The 16,054-nt window shown below is 46.0% G+C and overlaps 6 protein-coding genes across 6 annotated transcripts; 3 read left to right on the forward strand and 3 right to left on the reverse strand.

The window, feature by feature from the left end:
- Positions 1–1,681: 1,681 nt before the first annotated feature.
- Positions 1,682–4,823, forward strand: MCYG_06726 (uncharacterized protein; the record flags this gene model as incomplete). Its single annotated transcript, XM_002844716.1, has 9 exons — positions 1,682–1,777; positions 1,847–2,489; positions 2,552–2,649; positions 2,708–2,950; positions 3,014–3,225; positions 3,286–3,367; positions 3,424–3,667; positions 3,727–4,238; positions 4,299–4,823. 9 exons carry the CDS (start codon positions 1,682–1,684, stop codon positions 4,821–4,823), a joined length of 2,655 nt encoding a protein of 884 aa, XP_002844762.1.
- A 439-nt stretch (positions 4,824–5,262) lies between these two features.
- On the forward strand, positions 5,263–6,428 carry MCYG_06727 (conserved hypothetical protein; the record flags this gene model as incomplete). Its single annotated transcript, XM_002844717.1, has 4 exons — positions 5,263–5,435; positions 5,493–5,655; positions 5,712–5,836; positions 5,894–6,428. The coding sequence occupies 4 exons, from the start codon at positions 5,263–5,265 to the stop codon at positions 6,426–6,428; spliced, it is 996 nt and encodes a 331-aa protein (XP_002844763.1).
- Positions 6,429–6,601: 173 nt separating this feature from the next.
- Positions 6,602–7,150, reverse strand: MCYG_06728 (cupin 2; the record flags this gene model as incomplete). The annotated part of the gene is made up of 1 exon (XM_002844718.1): positions 6,602–7,150. One exon carries the CDS (start codon positions 7,148–7,150, stop codon positions 6,602–6,604), a length of 549 nt encoding a protein of 182 aa, XP_002844764.1.
- Positions 7,151–7,961: 811 nt separating this feature from the next.
- Positions 7,962–9,572, forward strand: MCYG_06729 (conserved hypothetical protein; the record flags this gene model as incomplete). Its single annotated transcript, XM_002844719.1, has 1 exon — positions 7,962–9,572. One exon carries the CDS (start codon positions 7,962–7,964, stop codon positions 9,570–9,572), a length of 1,611 nt encoding a protein of 536 aa, XP_002844765.1.
- A 397-nt stretch (positions 9,573–9,969) lies between these two features.
- MCYG_06730 (Na+/K+-exchanging ATPase alpha chain) lies at positions 9,970–14,077 on the reverse strand (the record flags this gene model as incomplete). Its single annotated transcript, XM_002844720.1, has 14 exons — positions 9,970–10,136; positions 10,201–10,462; positions 10,532–10,721; positions 10,819–10,870; positions 10,991–11,047; positions 11,107–11,569; positions 11,624–11,683; positions 11,740–12,025; positions 12,084–12,466; positions 12,527–12,767; positions 12,821–13,091; positions 13,141–13,680; positions 13,755–13,828; positions 13,884–14,077. The coding sequence occupies 14 exons, from the start codon at positions 14,075–14,077 to the stop codon at positions 9,970–9,972; spliced, it is 3,240 nt and encodes a 1,079-aa protein (XP_002844766.1).
- Positions 14,078–14,750: 673 nt separating this feature from the next.
- MCYG_06731 (uncharacterized protein) lies at positions 14,751–15,193 on the reverse strand (the record flags this gene model as incomplete). Its single annotated transcript, XM_002844721.1, has 3 exons — positions 14,751–14,780; positions 14,854–14,953; positions 15,003–15,193. The coding sequence occupies 3 exons, from the start codon at positions 15,191–15,193 to the stop codon at positions 14,751–14,753; spliced, it is 321 nt and encodes a 106-aa protein (XP_002844767.1).
- Positions 15,194–16,054: the final 861 nt, after the last annotated feature.

Genomic DNA, 16,054 nt, shown 5'->3' on the forward strand with positions numbered 1-16,054 from the left:
CCATACATGAAGCTCCTACCAGCTTGAAAGAGTTCATGTCTGCACTTGCCGTGGATATGGGAGACAAAACCTGGATCTTAGATCACATAATATGTTTAGGGCCAGGAGGTAAAGTACAGAGGGATATCAAGTTCGGGGTCCTCGATAAGGTATAACACTTGGAGAGTTTAACAGACAACAAAAATATACTGTGATATCCAGATATCACAGTGTTTTATGTATGAAATACGAAAAATATGGTATAGCAAAAATACAAAGCCAGAAATAACCGCGCGAGACGGCTCATGGAGTACACCTGACATCCCATATATCGTCCACCAAGCCCGGCCCAGTCTGATATCCAAGGCCAAAATAAACCGAATAGCGGTGGACGCATAAATTCTTCCACGGTCTTCTTATGGACACCAGGCTTCACAAACAAGGTAGACATCCGCAAAAGCAGATGGTATTGTCTCGACTAGGTCGATATCTTTGGTTTTGAGAGGTGTCGCAGGTCGTGGATTGAGGGAGTCGAGGGAAGTTCGAGCAAAGAAGAGGTTGTCGTCTGTGACTTTGCTCTCGGCGGGTATGTCTGAGTCTAACCGTCACCAGCGGAATATCCATCCAGCAGCAAGAACTTATGTCCTTACGTCGAGATGACGTTCGGTGAGAGGGATGAAGAGATGAGAAGGTGAAAAATGGCGAGAGGAAGAGGTGAGGTTAAAAAAAGGCCTTAGAGTTGCAGGGATCATGCGTCATCCGCGGTTCCACCTGAAGGAGCAGGAAAAAAAAAAGGCACATACTAGTTATGTATACAGCCAACCCTATGTGGTACGGAGGATAACAAGTTTGTACCGGATCTTCAGGTCGCACGGCTTCCAACGCCTCTTACATGTACCACAGTGGCAGGTTTATATGCACGCATCAAACAGACGGGTTGTTGCATGGCTTGTACTTGATCTAGAGCGGGTAAAAAGGAGAGAAGAAGAAAAAAAAAGAAATACTCGAGTTGACATTGACAGATGTTAATAATATTCCTGTGCTATTACTGGTTCTTTAGCTACCGAAGTTTTAAGACTGATATATTTATCGGCATGCTCCGTCTTCTGTAACTATATAATGGGTTCAGCGAGGAGAAGGCCTGCCTGGTTCTATAGCATAGGAGCCTCTCAACTACTGTCAACACACTTGAACTGAATCAAAACAACTAAACCAGGGAGAACGAGATCTCATAGGAGATATCAAATATGTCTAAGGGTTATGGCCAAGGCAGCGCAGTATCAGATATTTACATAAAACACATCCTTGTTTCACCTGTTAATGACATAAATGACAGTGACATAAAAAATAACTGTCTAGTATCTACCACAGAAAGGATACCTCGAATGTCCTCTGGAGGTGGGATGTCCAAACTTCGCTGCCCATGGATATGTATGTCTATGGTATCTAACAAGTAACACCGTGGCATCTTCGAAATATTAACCAACTAACAGACAAGAAAACCTACTCTTTGAATAAAACGTTTGTTAGCTAGATGAACAAGTGAACAAATGAATATCTGGCCTTGTTGCTGGCTGTTTCAACTTGGCGCAGTTTTTGTCTCTCTAGCCTCAAACAAGACGCCACAACTCCCAGTTTTGTACTCACGAAGCTGCCCATCAACTATCTCAACCTCGTCAACACTCTCTTGCGTTGCCCGGCCATGGGTGCCTCGGAGTCCAAGTTGGTCTTTAAACAAGGCATTTTCCGACTCTCTGAGCAGGCCAACATCCCTCCAGACGATCAGTATTGGACTGGGGTACGTATCCTAAACTTCCCCAGAGCTTACGGAGCGGGCGTTGTTGACCTGGTGTACCAACTCATTTAGTTCTGGGAATTGCCAGAGTCGGTCGAAGATGTCTTCAGTCTGTTCTCGCCCGTAGACATACGGCGAACCCGCGATACGTCGTTATCCAATCTAGAGACTCTATTACTTGCAATATGCTCCCGTCTGGTTGCGCTACGTCACCACCCATCGTTCCCCGACCCTGAGATTGCACCTGCAAAGGACGCGCTGAACTGTATCCGTATCCTGACACGTTTGCTGCCGTATATCTACGAGACTGATAACTTGGAGGAGTGGGAAGATGAGTTCTTCTGGAGGAGGAGACGGAAATTGTCTCGCAAGGCGCAGTTGTCGTCCCGAGTGCTTTTTGATGAATCCCGCCATGAAGATGACGAGGAGGAAGGAAATGGACAGACTGGCAGGAGAGGGGTAGCAAGGGAGGATTACGAAGATGTCAAACCGCTTGCTGAGGAACTGCTGGATACGCTTTTAGACTTGCTATTCTTCAGCGGGTTTACAATACCACAGGTGCCGGCGTCAAAGGGAAAAGTGGTGTATTCTATATGGCAGAGTGGTGTAGGGTGCAATACTGCAATGGGCTCGAATAAGGAGCTGGAAAGCAATCGGACTGAGGTGCTGAGGCTGCTGCTCACCATTACCGGCCAGTCTATGTACATGCAACCAAGTATGTGTGGTTTATTGCCCCAAAAAAACAACTGTTCCATCCCAGCTAACACTCTAGTCAAGACCTTTTACCCGTGAAGGGAGTGAAGTCTCTCACTTACCTCGTTACATGTGGTGAGAAGAAGCTGGTCATGTCTCTACTCTGCTCTCTGCTGAATACGGTATGGTGCTCCCACATTTGCACTTCAGGAATAATATCATAGCTGACGTGGTTCCCAGACAATTAAATATAACCCTACACCATGGCGGTTACCATACGATCATGTTGTTTGGAAAGATCCCAAGCAGATACTCGTCATTTACTGTCTACAATTCTTACTCGCCCTCCTTCTTTACCCTATCCCAGAAGACGGCCGTGGTGCTCTGCCTAAGAACTACTATCGCCATTTTCTCGGAAGGCTGCATCAGCCTCAAGATTTCCAGTTCCTAGTCGAAGGCATGACTAGAATACTGAATCAGCCGGTACGCTGGGCACTCTTTAAGCCTTCCTACTACTATATTTGTTTCGTCTAACAATATTCCTAGATGCAAGCAACCTCCTCATATCTGCCAGGAAGCCAGAAATCAATAAAATGGGCACCAGAGATGCTCATGCTATTCTGGGAAATGGTCCAGTGCAACAAACGGTTCAGATCGTTCATTGTAGACTCTAATCGCGCCCATGATTTTATCGTCATTTGCACTTTCTACGCAATCGAGTATAAGACGGACCCGTCCAAAAATGGCTTGGTCAAGATGTGCGTCTTTTTGCTTCAAACATTGAGCGTTGAACCGAACTTTGGGAAAAATCTTTTTAGGAAATTCGAGGCTCAGGATACTCTGCCACCTAGCATACGGCTGGAGAATTTCGGTGGCACTTACGGTGACTTTTTGATCATTGTGAGTTTACTTTTTGATGATTTCGGTAGTGATTCCTTCGATCTAACAGCGGATAGTCCATCCATACCCTCATGACCACCAGTAAAGGCAAACTAGATGCCGTATACCCAGCTCTCCTCGCCATCATCAACAATGTAGCAGCTTACGCCCAACGGCTCTCCCCAGCCTGTGCCTTCAAGATTCTTCAACTGTTCGTTTCAATGTCTTCCCCGAGTTTCCTTTTGGCCAATGAGACCAACCATCTCCTTCTATCCTCCCTCCTTGAATTCATAAATACCGTCCTGGAGCATCAGTTTAGTAGTAAGTGCAGTCACCATTCCAATCTCCATCCTACCTTTTTTACTGCTAACAACGAATAGAAAACGCATATATGGTCTATGTTGTGCTCAAATCCAGGCACCGGTTCGAATCTCTACGTGCGTTCACTCTAGAGAGTGGCCAGCAGGAAATAGAGCAACAGAATCAACTGCGGAAAGCTACTTCTAGTTCTAGTGGTGATTTCTCAACTAACTCTCGCACCCATGCAAGAGACTCCTATGAGGCAGGAAACGGGAGGCGGCCTTTAAGTCATGTCCCGGAAGAGGAAGATGGGACATTTGCCATTGGAGACGATGATTCAGACGAAGAGGGAGATGGTGGCCAACCTGCTTCTCAAGTAACTTCTCCGACTGCTGAAAGTTTCTGCTCAGCACCTGTATCACCACTGGATGAGTCTGTCCCTCTCCAGCTTCGAGGTTTGTCTGAAAAAGCACGAGGCAAGATGCCAGCAGGCCAGCCGACATTTTCCCGCCAAAACAGCATGACGAGTCTAAACAGCTATGCCCCCACCGTCACCACGAATGCTCGTGGCTTTGTGCCTACGTCAGCATGGGTAAGTGTTCTCCCCAGCTCTGATATGATGTTACATATACTGATGAAAGACAAAAAACAGATTGAAACCTGGGTACCCGAACTCCCCCTTCACACTATTCTGACCGTGATATCAGCGATATCACATCGCATCCCCGCGGTCGCCCTTGAGTCCTCACTAAACCCAGAAGCTCGGACTCTGATATCAGAGCTCCCATCCTTCGCCGCAGCTCCGCAGATTAGATCGATACTAGCTGAGCCATCACCCATCCGCGTGCACATGTTCGAATGGTCGCCTCTCTCTCTCGGCTGGTACGAGTCGCTTCTCTGGGGGTTTATCTTTGCTAGCGAAATGGTCGTGGGATCGGCTGCCAACTCGACTCCGGGAACCGTGGGTGTCTGGAACGGGACATCCATCAAGCTATTCAGAGTACAAGAGACGGCAGCACAGGGGCCGACGCTACTTGCTCCCAAGGGCGCGGTTGATGCCGTGGGGAGCAGCCTGGTGCAGCGAATTGGGAGTCTGAACATCACAGGCCGAAGTAATAGTAACAGCCAGGAAGGACGAGAAGAGCCAGGAGGCACCGTCCGGGTGAGAGAGGTTTAGCATATCTTTGATAGTCTCTCTTTATTCCATCCACCGTCTTGCTCTTTTATATTCGAGTTGCCTTGCTTTTACGACTGTCGTTTTCTCTGCTGTATCATGTCACTCGCTCGGCCCATCTTGCTTTGCTACCATCTTCTACTTTTCTTCGTATACCAGTTAAGATATTCTAATACCCCCGTCGGCCTTCTTCGTATTTTGCCTCCCTGTAACTAAATAACAATTTAGCGGCCCATAGCCAGCCTCACACGTGGAAAGCCGCGATAAACCAATTGGCAAGCAAACATCCATGTTCGTCTAGTTATTACATCCATGGATACGTTAAATCTAGGGTTATATATTTTTCGCTGCTCTGTTTATATAAAGGCCGCCCGCTCCGGATATCGAACTGCGAGCCCAAGTCGTTCTTTTCTTTGCGATACAGAGTCGGCTTATAGTGAAGATGAAGTCATCCTTTCTTACCTCTGCCGCACTGCTCGCGGTCTTCCTTGAGCCTGCCAGTGCTATATCTGAACCACTACAAAACATCCTGATAAACACAGACCGAAGTCCCATCTACAGATATCCAACGGACGTGACTCGCGGTATCATTCCTATCCCGGTGCATTCTCACAAGTAAGTGGTGTGTCTTCATGGCGGTAGAATGACGGCAGCTAACTAGCTCTTTAATAGCGATTACTGGAGAGATGTCCCTTTCTATACCGGTACGATACAGCTAATATCTATTTCTGCTATTATTACGGATGATTCAGACAGTACTGACCTTCAATTAGCGTTGTCTGTCGGCTGTATCTCCATTGAAGCCGATGTCTTCCTGTTCAACGACACTCTTTATGTACGTGAAGTCATGTTAACTTGGCATGAATACCCTCTGACGATGTAACGAACCAGGTTGGGCATGAGGAATCAGCCTTGTCCAAGGAACGTACCCTCCAGTCCCTCTACATCGACCCTCTCATGGGCGTCCTCAAGAAGACCAACCCCAAGAGCCCATTTGTAAATGGCCCTACCAGACAGTAAGTCGGGGCTCTCCCATCTTCACCAACTATTGCATCAACTAAAATAATAAACAGCGGTGTATTCGACGCTTCTGCAGGTCAAACCCTCTATCTCTGGATCGATGTCAAGAACTCTGGTGAGAAGGCCTGGCCTCATATCGTCAAGGCTCTACAGCCACTCCGTGACGCCAACTACCTGACTAAAATCCAAAACAATGAGACCATGGTCCCGGGCGCAGTCACCGTCATTGGAACTGGCGGTACGCCACTCAACCAGGTTGTTTCGGTTGCAGACCGAGACTACTTCTATGATGGGCCGCTCAAGGACTTGACTGGCTTCACTTCCCTCATCTCACCAATTGCTTCCACCAGTCTCATGGAGGTTGTTGGGGAAATTACTAGTGATGGCGAGAACCCGCTTAACAGCACTCAGCTTGAAGCTATTCGTGACCAGATCAAAAAGGCAAAAACTAAGGGTATTGGTGTCAGGTACTGGGAGACTCCCGGTTGGCCAATTCGTGTGAGAAATGAGCTGTGGAGGACCCTCTGGAAAGAAGGTGTGGCCTTGTTGAACGCAGATGATGTCCATGCTGCCAAGGAGTTCTTCTAGAAGAGACTCTGCTATGTCAATGTTTCATGTTTACTATGCCTTATAACATCTCAATATAATATTATATAATTTTCGAATAGAGATCTAGGTTATCATTATCATAAATGGTATTTAAGATAACCTTAAGCATCCCACGGCATGAATGAGCCTAATCTCAGTCGAGAAGAGATCACTCAGGAGTCTGCACCTCCGCCAAGTAAGAATTTAGGTAAAGGAGTACTCTCCAGCTCCTTGTCGCCCACCTTAACCGGCTCTGATGGGAGGAGAGCAAACAGGACCCGCACATTTTCATTGGACTTGTTGTTCCACGAATGGATAGTACCTCTCTGCACCACAATATCATGCTGCTTCACCATCTTGGTAACGCCATTATCAAGTTCCAGTTCAATCTCGCCGTTTAAAATGATAGCAAAGTCCAAACTAACAGTTCGATGCATCAGGCCAGGAACTCCGGGCGCGAAGTCGACAACTCGCAACGTTGTACCGGTCTTATCCGCCAAGTCGACAGTTTTGTTATGAATATCAACCCATGGATTCGTGCAGTCGGCAGGAGCACTGGTTGTGCGATACACGGTGGTGAAACCCATATCTCCCTCTTTGGCGGGGTCGGGACCAGGAGTAGCGGGGTTGTAGGGAGCGAGTTGGGCATCGGAATCGAAGATAGCTTCTCCCTGGGCATTGTGGCCCGTCACAATGCGACGAACGGTAGGTAGGAGGGACATTTTTTCGGTGTCTTATGGCTCGCTTGAACGGTGGTTGCTTGGTATGTTGCTGGTGGTGTGAATCGCTTTGAAGGATCAGATCGAGGGGATGGGATGCGGGGAGAACTGCTTTAAATATTTAGTGGTGCGAGCCGATAGACCCTAACCTGCTCATGCATATACGCCCAGACTTCCCTGTGAGTAACCACCTGGCTCCAATTAGATGAAAGGCCGTATGCAGGAGCCGTGGTGGTTGGTATCCGCAGAACATGGCTCACGCGCATACATAGTAAGGGGTATCCCAAGGTTGGACCCATCATAGGAGGCATTCAGAGGACTTGCCCGGCTAGGATTACCTATAGCAATTCGCGGGTGTAAGGAAGAAGTATAAGTATCCTGATGGTATGTAGCCGTCAAGACTTGACAAGCCCCAGATTAAGCCCTTGCTCCAGTCATCTCAGATCCTGGCGTTAGTTACTCTGTCTCTCACCTTATGTGTTGTGTCATGGTTCAGAACTCAGTGTCATCACAACATAAAATCTATATTAGTCTTTATAAAGGAGTCTAGTAGAATAATGTCCAGTAACATGTCAAGTCCTTTCAGGTTGGTTGCTTGGTTTGTCGTGTCTTAACTTCGATTTGGCGTTGATGTTTCTGTACCTTGCTGACTAACATATCTGCTTAATAAGCTTCTTTTTTACTAAGAGCTTACTAATATCGATCGGATCGATCGCGGCTTTTGAACCAACCAAGTTTCTCTGTTCATTATATCAGAGCAGTTCTATACATCATCTGTGGATAACTCTATGTGCCTTTTCTGCATCCTATTTCCATGAGTCCTTTGACACTAGAGGAAGCACTTAGCCAGGCCATCCGTAAGGGTGTAAATCTGGTGGTCAGGCATGTTGTTGATGCTTCGACTCCATGTCCACCGATTTTCTCACCTCCGCTAGGTGAACCTGATGAGCCAACTATATGCAAACGGCATTTCCTAGCTGTCTCAATCAATCCAGACTATGAGAAAGGAACAGGCCAACAGACGGAGAGTGGAAATGCCTTAGATGACAATGAGCTGCTTGTCTTTGCAATTGAGGTGCTGGTATACACAACAGACAAGTTATCAACTCTCTTTGTGTCTAAAGCTGATTCTACCGGCTATCTCTCTCTCTTAAACCATGATCCAAACTCACCAGCAGCATACTCATTGACTAGGAATGTCTTAAGCACATTTTTATACCATCTTGTTCGCATTTACCAGAAGCCTGACATAACCCTTGTTCTCTCCCTATTCGCACGAGCTCAGGATCAATACCTCTTCCCAGGAAGCTCAGAGAACAAGGGGAAACATATTCTGGATGATCGGGGGCTGATAAAATGGTGGTGCCGTGTGATTGACCCTATTATGCAATCCATAGAGCGAGAAAGTGATCACAGTCAATCCAGGCCTCCTACCCCTACCTCCCCCGCACAACATGTTACGGCACATCTTATCGTCCCCGGCTGTGATACATTTGAGACAAGAAATTTTCTCCCAGAAAGAGAAAGGGCCATTAATAATCCTGGCAGCCACTGGAGACTTAATTATCCTCTCCACCAAATTTGTTCCTATCCCGATGCGCCTCCACGGTGTCTAGTTCCTCGGTTCCCTGATGACCCCAAAGCGCGGTTTCTAATTGACCTCGATGACGAAATAACTGATGAAAACCCCCCTCATAACTTGAAAAACTCTGGGCGATGGCATAGCGTGAAAACTCTCGACCAATTCTGGGAAATGATGTCGTATCGTCAGGAGTGCTCAGCTGGGAGGCTAGTTGGATTCCTTTGGATGGTTGTCAAACCTTCACCTGTCACCATCAACGCGAGCTCGGGACAAGCATCTACCGAAGCCAATTTAGCAACCCAGAGTCAAACCACCAATATCGACCAAGAGACAGAGGAAAAAGATGTTAACAAAAATTCGCTGAAGACCACTACAAATGTTGATGACTCAATAATTCAGATCAGCAACAGTGATTATAAAGCTCTCGCAGACTATCTTCTAGATTTCGATTTTTCCAACCAAGAGGACTCCACCGTGAACACAAAGCTATGGATTGAAAAGCTTTCTTCTTTGAGTGGGTGCGGCAACAGAGGCTTGAGAATCGTTGGGAAAGCACCCATACCCGGATCACAACCACCAGCTTCCACTGCGGGACCCAGAGTGGCCACAAATGTACTCAGGGATGGGCTGGTTCGGAAAAGAAAAAGACAACCTAGCACAAACTCCATAGTCTTGGGTGAAAGTACAAACGCGCCTCCTCATGCAGCGTCCACCCAAGTAGTATCAGAAGGCTCGAAACCAACTGAGCAGGATACGAATACCGGAACCCAAGGACAGCCGGCGCCCAGCGCACCTTCTGTGAATGTTCTAGCTGGTAATCTAATACGAAAAAAGAAGAAATGAGGAAGTGGCTGTGCTCACGACCACAAACAACCATACCTTTTCATCTCGGTACATATATTTTTTGGTCATTTTGCGAAATCCTTGGAGTACCAGGCGAAGTATAGGTGGCCGGTCACAGTGAAAGACGGCTGATACCCGGAGCTATTTTGATTTTGATGTTTTTTTTATGAAGGGGTTTATACCACACGAGGAGAGAATAATATATATTGATAATAGAAAAAAAATTTAACTATATTCGTTTAAGATATTCATAACAAGGAAGTATGTCAAGCTAACCGCCAAAATCCTATCAATGCTCTCTAACATAAATCGGCTCGTTTCATTGTACTTTCATTCATTCTCAAAATCACCGCCCCGGAAACCAATATTTTTGATCTCTCATTAATGCCCATATCGCCTACCAAGCAAGTCTTGCCAATAAGCCCTTCGGGTATTTGCGAACAAAATACTTTCTTGTCTCATCTAGCAGGAGGAGACCTAACCCAAAAGCTATAGGAAGAAAGAAATGCTCCACTGGAACCGTTGCCGTAGCCACAGTGTTCTGAACTCCAGGGATATAGCAGACTTTCAGGCCAATGTCAGTTATACGAGGGCAAGAAAATTATTGTTAGTGATGGGCTTGACTCACAGATGAAAATGATCATAAGTGAAAATAGCATAGCCACAAAGAGGAGAGGGTTCTGTGTTTGTTTATTGAATATCGGTGGCTGTTGGAATATACTCAGTCTCCGAGTTCGGGTAGCTAGCAAATTGAAGAATTGTAGAATAACAAGGTTAACAAAATAGATGGAAGATGCCTTGTTGGATATTTCAGTGACATATGAAGGGTCATATTGAGGGTCCATTTTGCCGAACTTGAGAAGCATGGCACTAAATGGAATCCCACGTCTCTATTTAAGCAAATTAATGTATAAGTCATAGACTATTTCCCTTCTATCACAGATACCGAGATGACTTACAGACATATACCAGAAAGCCATGATAAATGAGAGCAGGCACTCATACACGCCAATGAAACCGTAAGCATGGAGAATAAAGCGGCTATTAACAAGTCGGTCTGTTTTCTGATTGCGCGGGGGGCGAAGGAGAACATCCATCTCTGGTTGTTCATAAGATAGCGTAATAGAGCCAGCAGCATCAGTGAATAAACTACAAAGAAAATTAGTCAATTGGCATTGCAAACACGCAGCTTCGGATGGTATTTACCAAATAATGACCTATTTACCAGTTAGTGTCCGCTATTTACTTCAGAGCAAGTATAAAACCGGAGAAAATACCATAAGAAATGACGATAAAGCCTGGGGAATTCCGAGGAAGGTACTTGCCAGGACAGGCCCTTCGTACGAGAGTTAGAATTTGCCGACAGACAGCCCTCACTCCTTATCTGACCAATAATGTTAGGGTGTACACAAACTTACAAAGCTCGCTAAAGCTCCCGGCTGGTAGAAGGTAGCAGATAGTTTTCTTCAAGTTGTCTATTGGGAGATTAGCAAAGGCAATAAATTCTCCAAAGAGACTTGGAATAAAAGCTCACCAAAGGTGACACGGCCATATTTAACAGCCTCAACGATAGCGGCGAATGAGTCCAATAGGACCATATCTGCAGCCTCGATAGCTATGTCGGACCCACTACCCAGTGCTACCCCAACATCTGCAGCCTTCAAGGCTGGTGCATCATTTACACCATCGCCTGTCATAGCCACTATATTACCTCGAGACTGGAATTCTTTTACAATTCGCAGTTTCTGATCAGGCGTTGTTCTGGCAAAGACGATCTCCTGGTAAGTACAGAGCTGGTGCCACTGATTATCGTTGAGGGTAATCAACTCCGGTCCACTGATGACGAGTGGACGTTCTTGCTCTTCCTCTTTGCCATGTAGCTCTATTGCAAAGTCACGGCGTAAATTGTCAATGGAATGAACCAAGGCACCCTGAGATTTGATTATCCCACAGTTCACCGCAATGGCTTGAGCTGTAAGTTTAAAATCCCCCGTCACCTGTAGGATACAGTTAGAAAAGTAATAGCCATGCAAAACGAGCAGCAATCTCACCATCAGTATTCTTATGCCAGCCCCACGTAGAGTTTTGATCACATCTGGGATTTCATCCCTCTATATCGCTCGTTAGAAGCTAGATTTCCTTAAAGAGCCTTCGTTATGTGACGAACCAGTGGATCAATCAACGCCCACATTCCAACGAAAGTCAAACCAGACATTGCGAAATCTGTGACAGATTTCTCTGCCTGGGCCGTTTTCAGAGAGTTTCTAATAGCCTGAGTGACACCTTTTCTGGCGACTAGTACCACTCTCTTTCCTTCAGTAGACCACTCATCCTTTGCTCTTTCAATAGTTTCTCTATCCGTATCAGATAACGGAGCAATCGAGCCATCGCTTTGAAGAGCCGTATGGCAGCGTGATAACAAGATATCTGGCGCCCCTTTTATAGATAGTTCCCTAGAAATCATAAGTAATAAGTATGAGGTAGTGAGATCAAAATAAATAAAAGACTTACATCTCTGAGCTTGGTTCAGCATTATCTGAGTCCCCCAGCGCTATGGGGGACATAACTCGGATCATAAACTTATTCTTGCTACTGAAAGCAATCTCAAAGACCTTTTTCCACTTCATCTTGTGTTGCTGGGTAGGCTCCATGGATTCGGAGAATCGTAGTATAGCTTGATCCGTGGGATCTCCGTGAATTTTCATTGACTGCGCCGGAAGCTTGAGAGTTGACGCATCTATCTCAGCAGCATTGCAGAGAGCACCGAGAATGTGAGTGCGCTCGAGAGCAGTATTATTATATTGAGATTTGCATCTGCTTCCAAAGAACTTCTTGGCATCATCTGCTCCGTATTCATGCCCGCCCGCAAAGCAGTTGGTCACGAACATTTCATTCTGTAGAGACGTAAATTAATAACTTCCCATAAGGTCAGGGGTATTCATTATATTATTTACCTTCGTCAGAGTTCCTGTCTTATCGGAGCAAATAACAGACACGGATCCTAGAGTTTCTACCGTTGAAAGGGACTTGCAAAGAATATTATTCTTTCTCATGATTTTGGCCCCGATAGTTAGACTCAACGCGACGGCGACGGGAAGACCCTCCGGAACGAAAGCTATGCCGATACTCACGCAGTTGACTATGAGTAGTGGCACGTTGATCCAGTCGGGGTGTGCTTTTCTTAGCCATGCAGCCCTAGACTACATTAATAAGATGAAGCGGTAATGTGAGAGAATAATAAACTATACCAGACAACAACGACAAGTATCACGACAGAGGCAATGAAGCTAACTATTATCAAGACGAAGCGTAATATTTCCTTTTGGATTGGTGTAAGTCCACGATTCGGCTTGTTTGTTAGGTTGGCTATGCGGCCAAAAACAGTTTTGTCTCCTGTTGCAATGCAGATGCCAGTAGCGGTACCAGAAACGCAATGTGTTCCCTGAAGGCCGATGCAGCGAGTTTCTAAAAAGTTCTTATCAGTAGATTCAACCGTCCCATCCACAGGTTCCGATTCACCTAAAGGAGTTAGTAAATATCGTAATCGGGATGGTATATGGGAGCGTACCAGTTAGGATGGACCTATCAAACTTAGCATCGGATGACACCTCCACAAATCGGATATCAGAAGGTAACTTGTTTCCCTGTTTAATTGTAATCACATCTCCAGGTACAAGGTCAATAGCCGATACTACAACGGTAGCAGAGTCCCGAATAGCAGTGCAGTCATCAGGAAGCATAGTGGTAATAGAAGCCATGACCCTCGAGGATGACCAGTCCTGCCAGGCATTGAAACTGGCTTGGATGAAGAAGACCGCTAGGAGAACAATAGCCAATGCTAGGTTTGCGAGGGCTGGGGGGTCTCCTAAGGGTTTCCAGGCGATAAAGACAAGAATACATCCAGTCAAAAGCAAGATTCCAAACCCGCCAAAGAAGTATCCCATGATCTTGCGAAACCATTCGGTACGAGGCCGGGTGGGTGCATTCTTGCCATATTCGACGATACGTTTCTGAGCTTCATCTGTAGATAGACCTTGGGAAATCGAGGTATTCAGTCGTGATACTAAGTTGCCAACCGTAGCAGAATGCCAGTCCAACCCTGATATACCTAGAATATCAATATGAGGTCAGCAAAACTGTACCTTCAATCAGCTGAGAGGGTAAGAGACGGATAGGCCACACCATCAACAATCTGCGCAGCTCCTTTAACAGGTGGCTCATTCGCTCTTTGGATTGACTCTTCGACGTTATAAGAACTATTAATTAAAGTAAGTAAGCGGTAAAGAGACAACCAAGGCATGGATTACGTACAGGGTACGATATGCAATCGGAAGGACAATTTCTGGCGAAACAACCCTACGTGCACTTCGAATAGACATGGAGCCAACCGATGTCTTTCTATGCAAGGGAATACGTCCGGTTTCCTGAGGTTGTTCCTCATCTGCGTAACGAATACGCATGCCGGAATCCACATGAGCCTTTTCGGCCTCACCCTCAGCCGTCATTTTGGACTAGAGAAAACCACAAAATGCGAGAGATACAAGGTAAGCAAGTGAAATAGAGTGATGAGATGGTATTCCCAGCAGTGCCTTTATATAGTGTATTTCAATGCAACATCGGCTACAGCCGTACATATCACTAGCACAATCATCATATAGAACAGAAGAAGCATAGCGAAAGTCGGCCTTTCAGCTTACAATTGCCTCCAGCAGTTAATAGCTACTTACTTCACCATAAACCTCCGTGTCACTCACGTTATGGCCAAATTAACGTGGGAACCAGGGCTGCCACAGCTGAGCCTCTCCTTGGGGATGCCGGGACATTATTCCGGGATACTACTATGTATGTAGCTCTGAGTAAAATCCCTCATAGTAATTTGACTTTCTCTCAGGCTATCTAGCTTATAGCTAGATCTAGACGTGGCGCAGCAAGGGGAATCAGTGGGTTCGAGGGATATCAAAAAGGGCGTTGAAACGCATATGTCCATACGCGAACACCATAGGAAACTAAATGAAAGGTTAGCTAGGATGACGTAGACGAAAAGTACTGCAAAGAATGTAGGCCGACTGTCGGAATGTTTATTCCGTGTTCCGTAAAGAGGATAAATTGGTTAAGCGGAACCAAAGGTTCGACAGCCAGAGTATCTAATAGCACGCGACTGCAATGCAAGTTGTCGCGTCAGCCATCCAGCCGTCTGACCAAATATTCCTATAGGCCAGTCAGCCCCAACATAAGCTTGATAACATAGTTACTTTTGAAGCACAAAATAACGACAACTTACTGCTACTACGCTGCCATCCCGCATCCTCCGTGAATGACGTCTAGCTGAGTCAACTTGCATAAGGCGTGGTCGCACAGTTGTCGTCAACACCTCACTCGGCCTATCTGAGTCTTTGTCTTTTTTTAAGCACTAGAAACGCAGACGCGTACACACGATGAAAGAGCAAGCCGTTGAGCAAAGTCGTTGAAGGTTGAAGTTGGGTTTCCAAGAAGAAAAATAAGCTTCTGGAGGCCGAGACGCTCGTGCCACAACATGATATGTTCACCTTTTTTGGACTTCGACCTTGTTCATTTCTTCCCAACGTTTTGCTCTCTCCAGCGGCTTTACGAACTGAAGCCATCTTGGTCTCCATTGACTTCTCTGTCCTCATAACTAAACACCAGCATGACCCAGGATATAGAGACTCGGCCTGGACCTTTCGCGAAGAGAGCTAGTAAGCACAGCCACATCAACATCCATGAAGAATTAATAATTTAACTAACAGTGAGCTGTGAAAGACGTACGCTTGATTGGCCAATTACAACGATTATTGTACCCCTCAGCGAGGTTTTCGTGCATATCCTGGTTTTCTTATCTTTAACAGCACTTCTTCTCAGTTTATCCACCTGGAGTTTCAACTTGTGAAAGTGCCACAGGCTGGAATTTTTTTCCGGGATGGATCACTAAAACGGAAACAGCCGTTCAGGCACAAATAAAGCAACCCTTGTTACCACCCTACGCCTACTTATTTCCCGCAAGTGGCAAAAGCATCACACCAATAGGCCCAGATAGTCGAAGATGGTCATGAAAAGAAGCTGCCATGTGGATGGAATGAGCTAAGAGTTAAATAGTCGAACTATCATGGAAAAGGGGAGAAAAAGGAGAAAAGGGAGGGGAAAAAGCAACTACATTCACGCCATCCATTCACAATCGTAGAGAATATGACCAACCACAAGGAGCCTGAGGCTGATATGAAAGGGGTATTTGGTAATGAAAGATGAAGCTGATGCTGCATCAGCAAGCCGAGAGCATCAAAGGCGTTGAAAGGTTTCTACTGAAGAGATATGTACATATATGTCGTATTATATCTCTACTGCTGGCAACCTCCTTGTCCTTATCATCTTCACCTGACCCCTTGATCCCCTTGCCTCTCCGTATTTGTATACATACAGGGGGGGGATTGGATTCATCCCATTCTCAAGCTTCGCATGCGGGCATCGTT

The sequence above is a fragment of the Microsporum canis genome, genomic scaffold (genome assembly GCF_000151145.1).
Source record: "Microsporum canis CBS 113480 supercont1.6 genomic scaffold, whole genome shotgun sequence".
NCBI classification, from domain to species: domain Eukaryota; kingdom Fungi; phylum Ascomycota; class Eurotiomycetes; order Onygenales; family Arthrodermataceae; genus Microsporum; species Microsporum canis.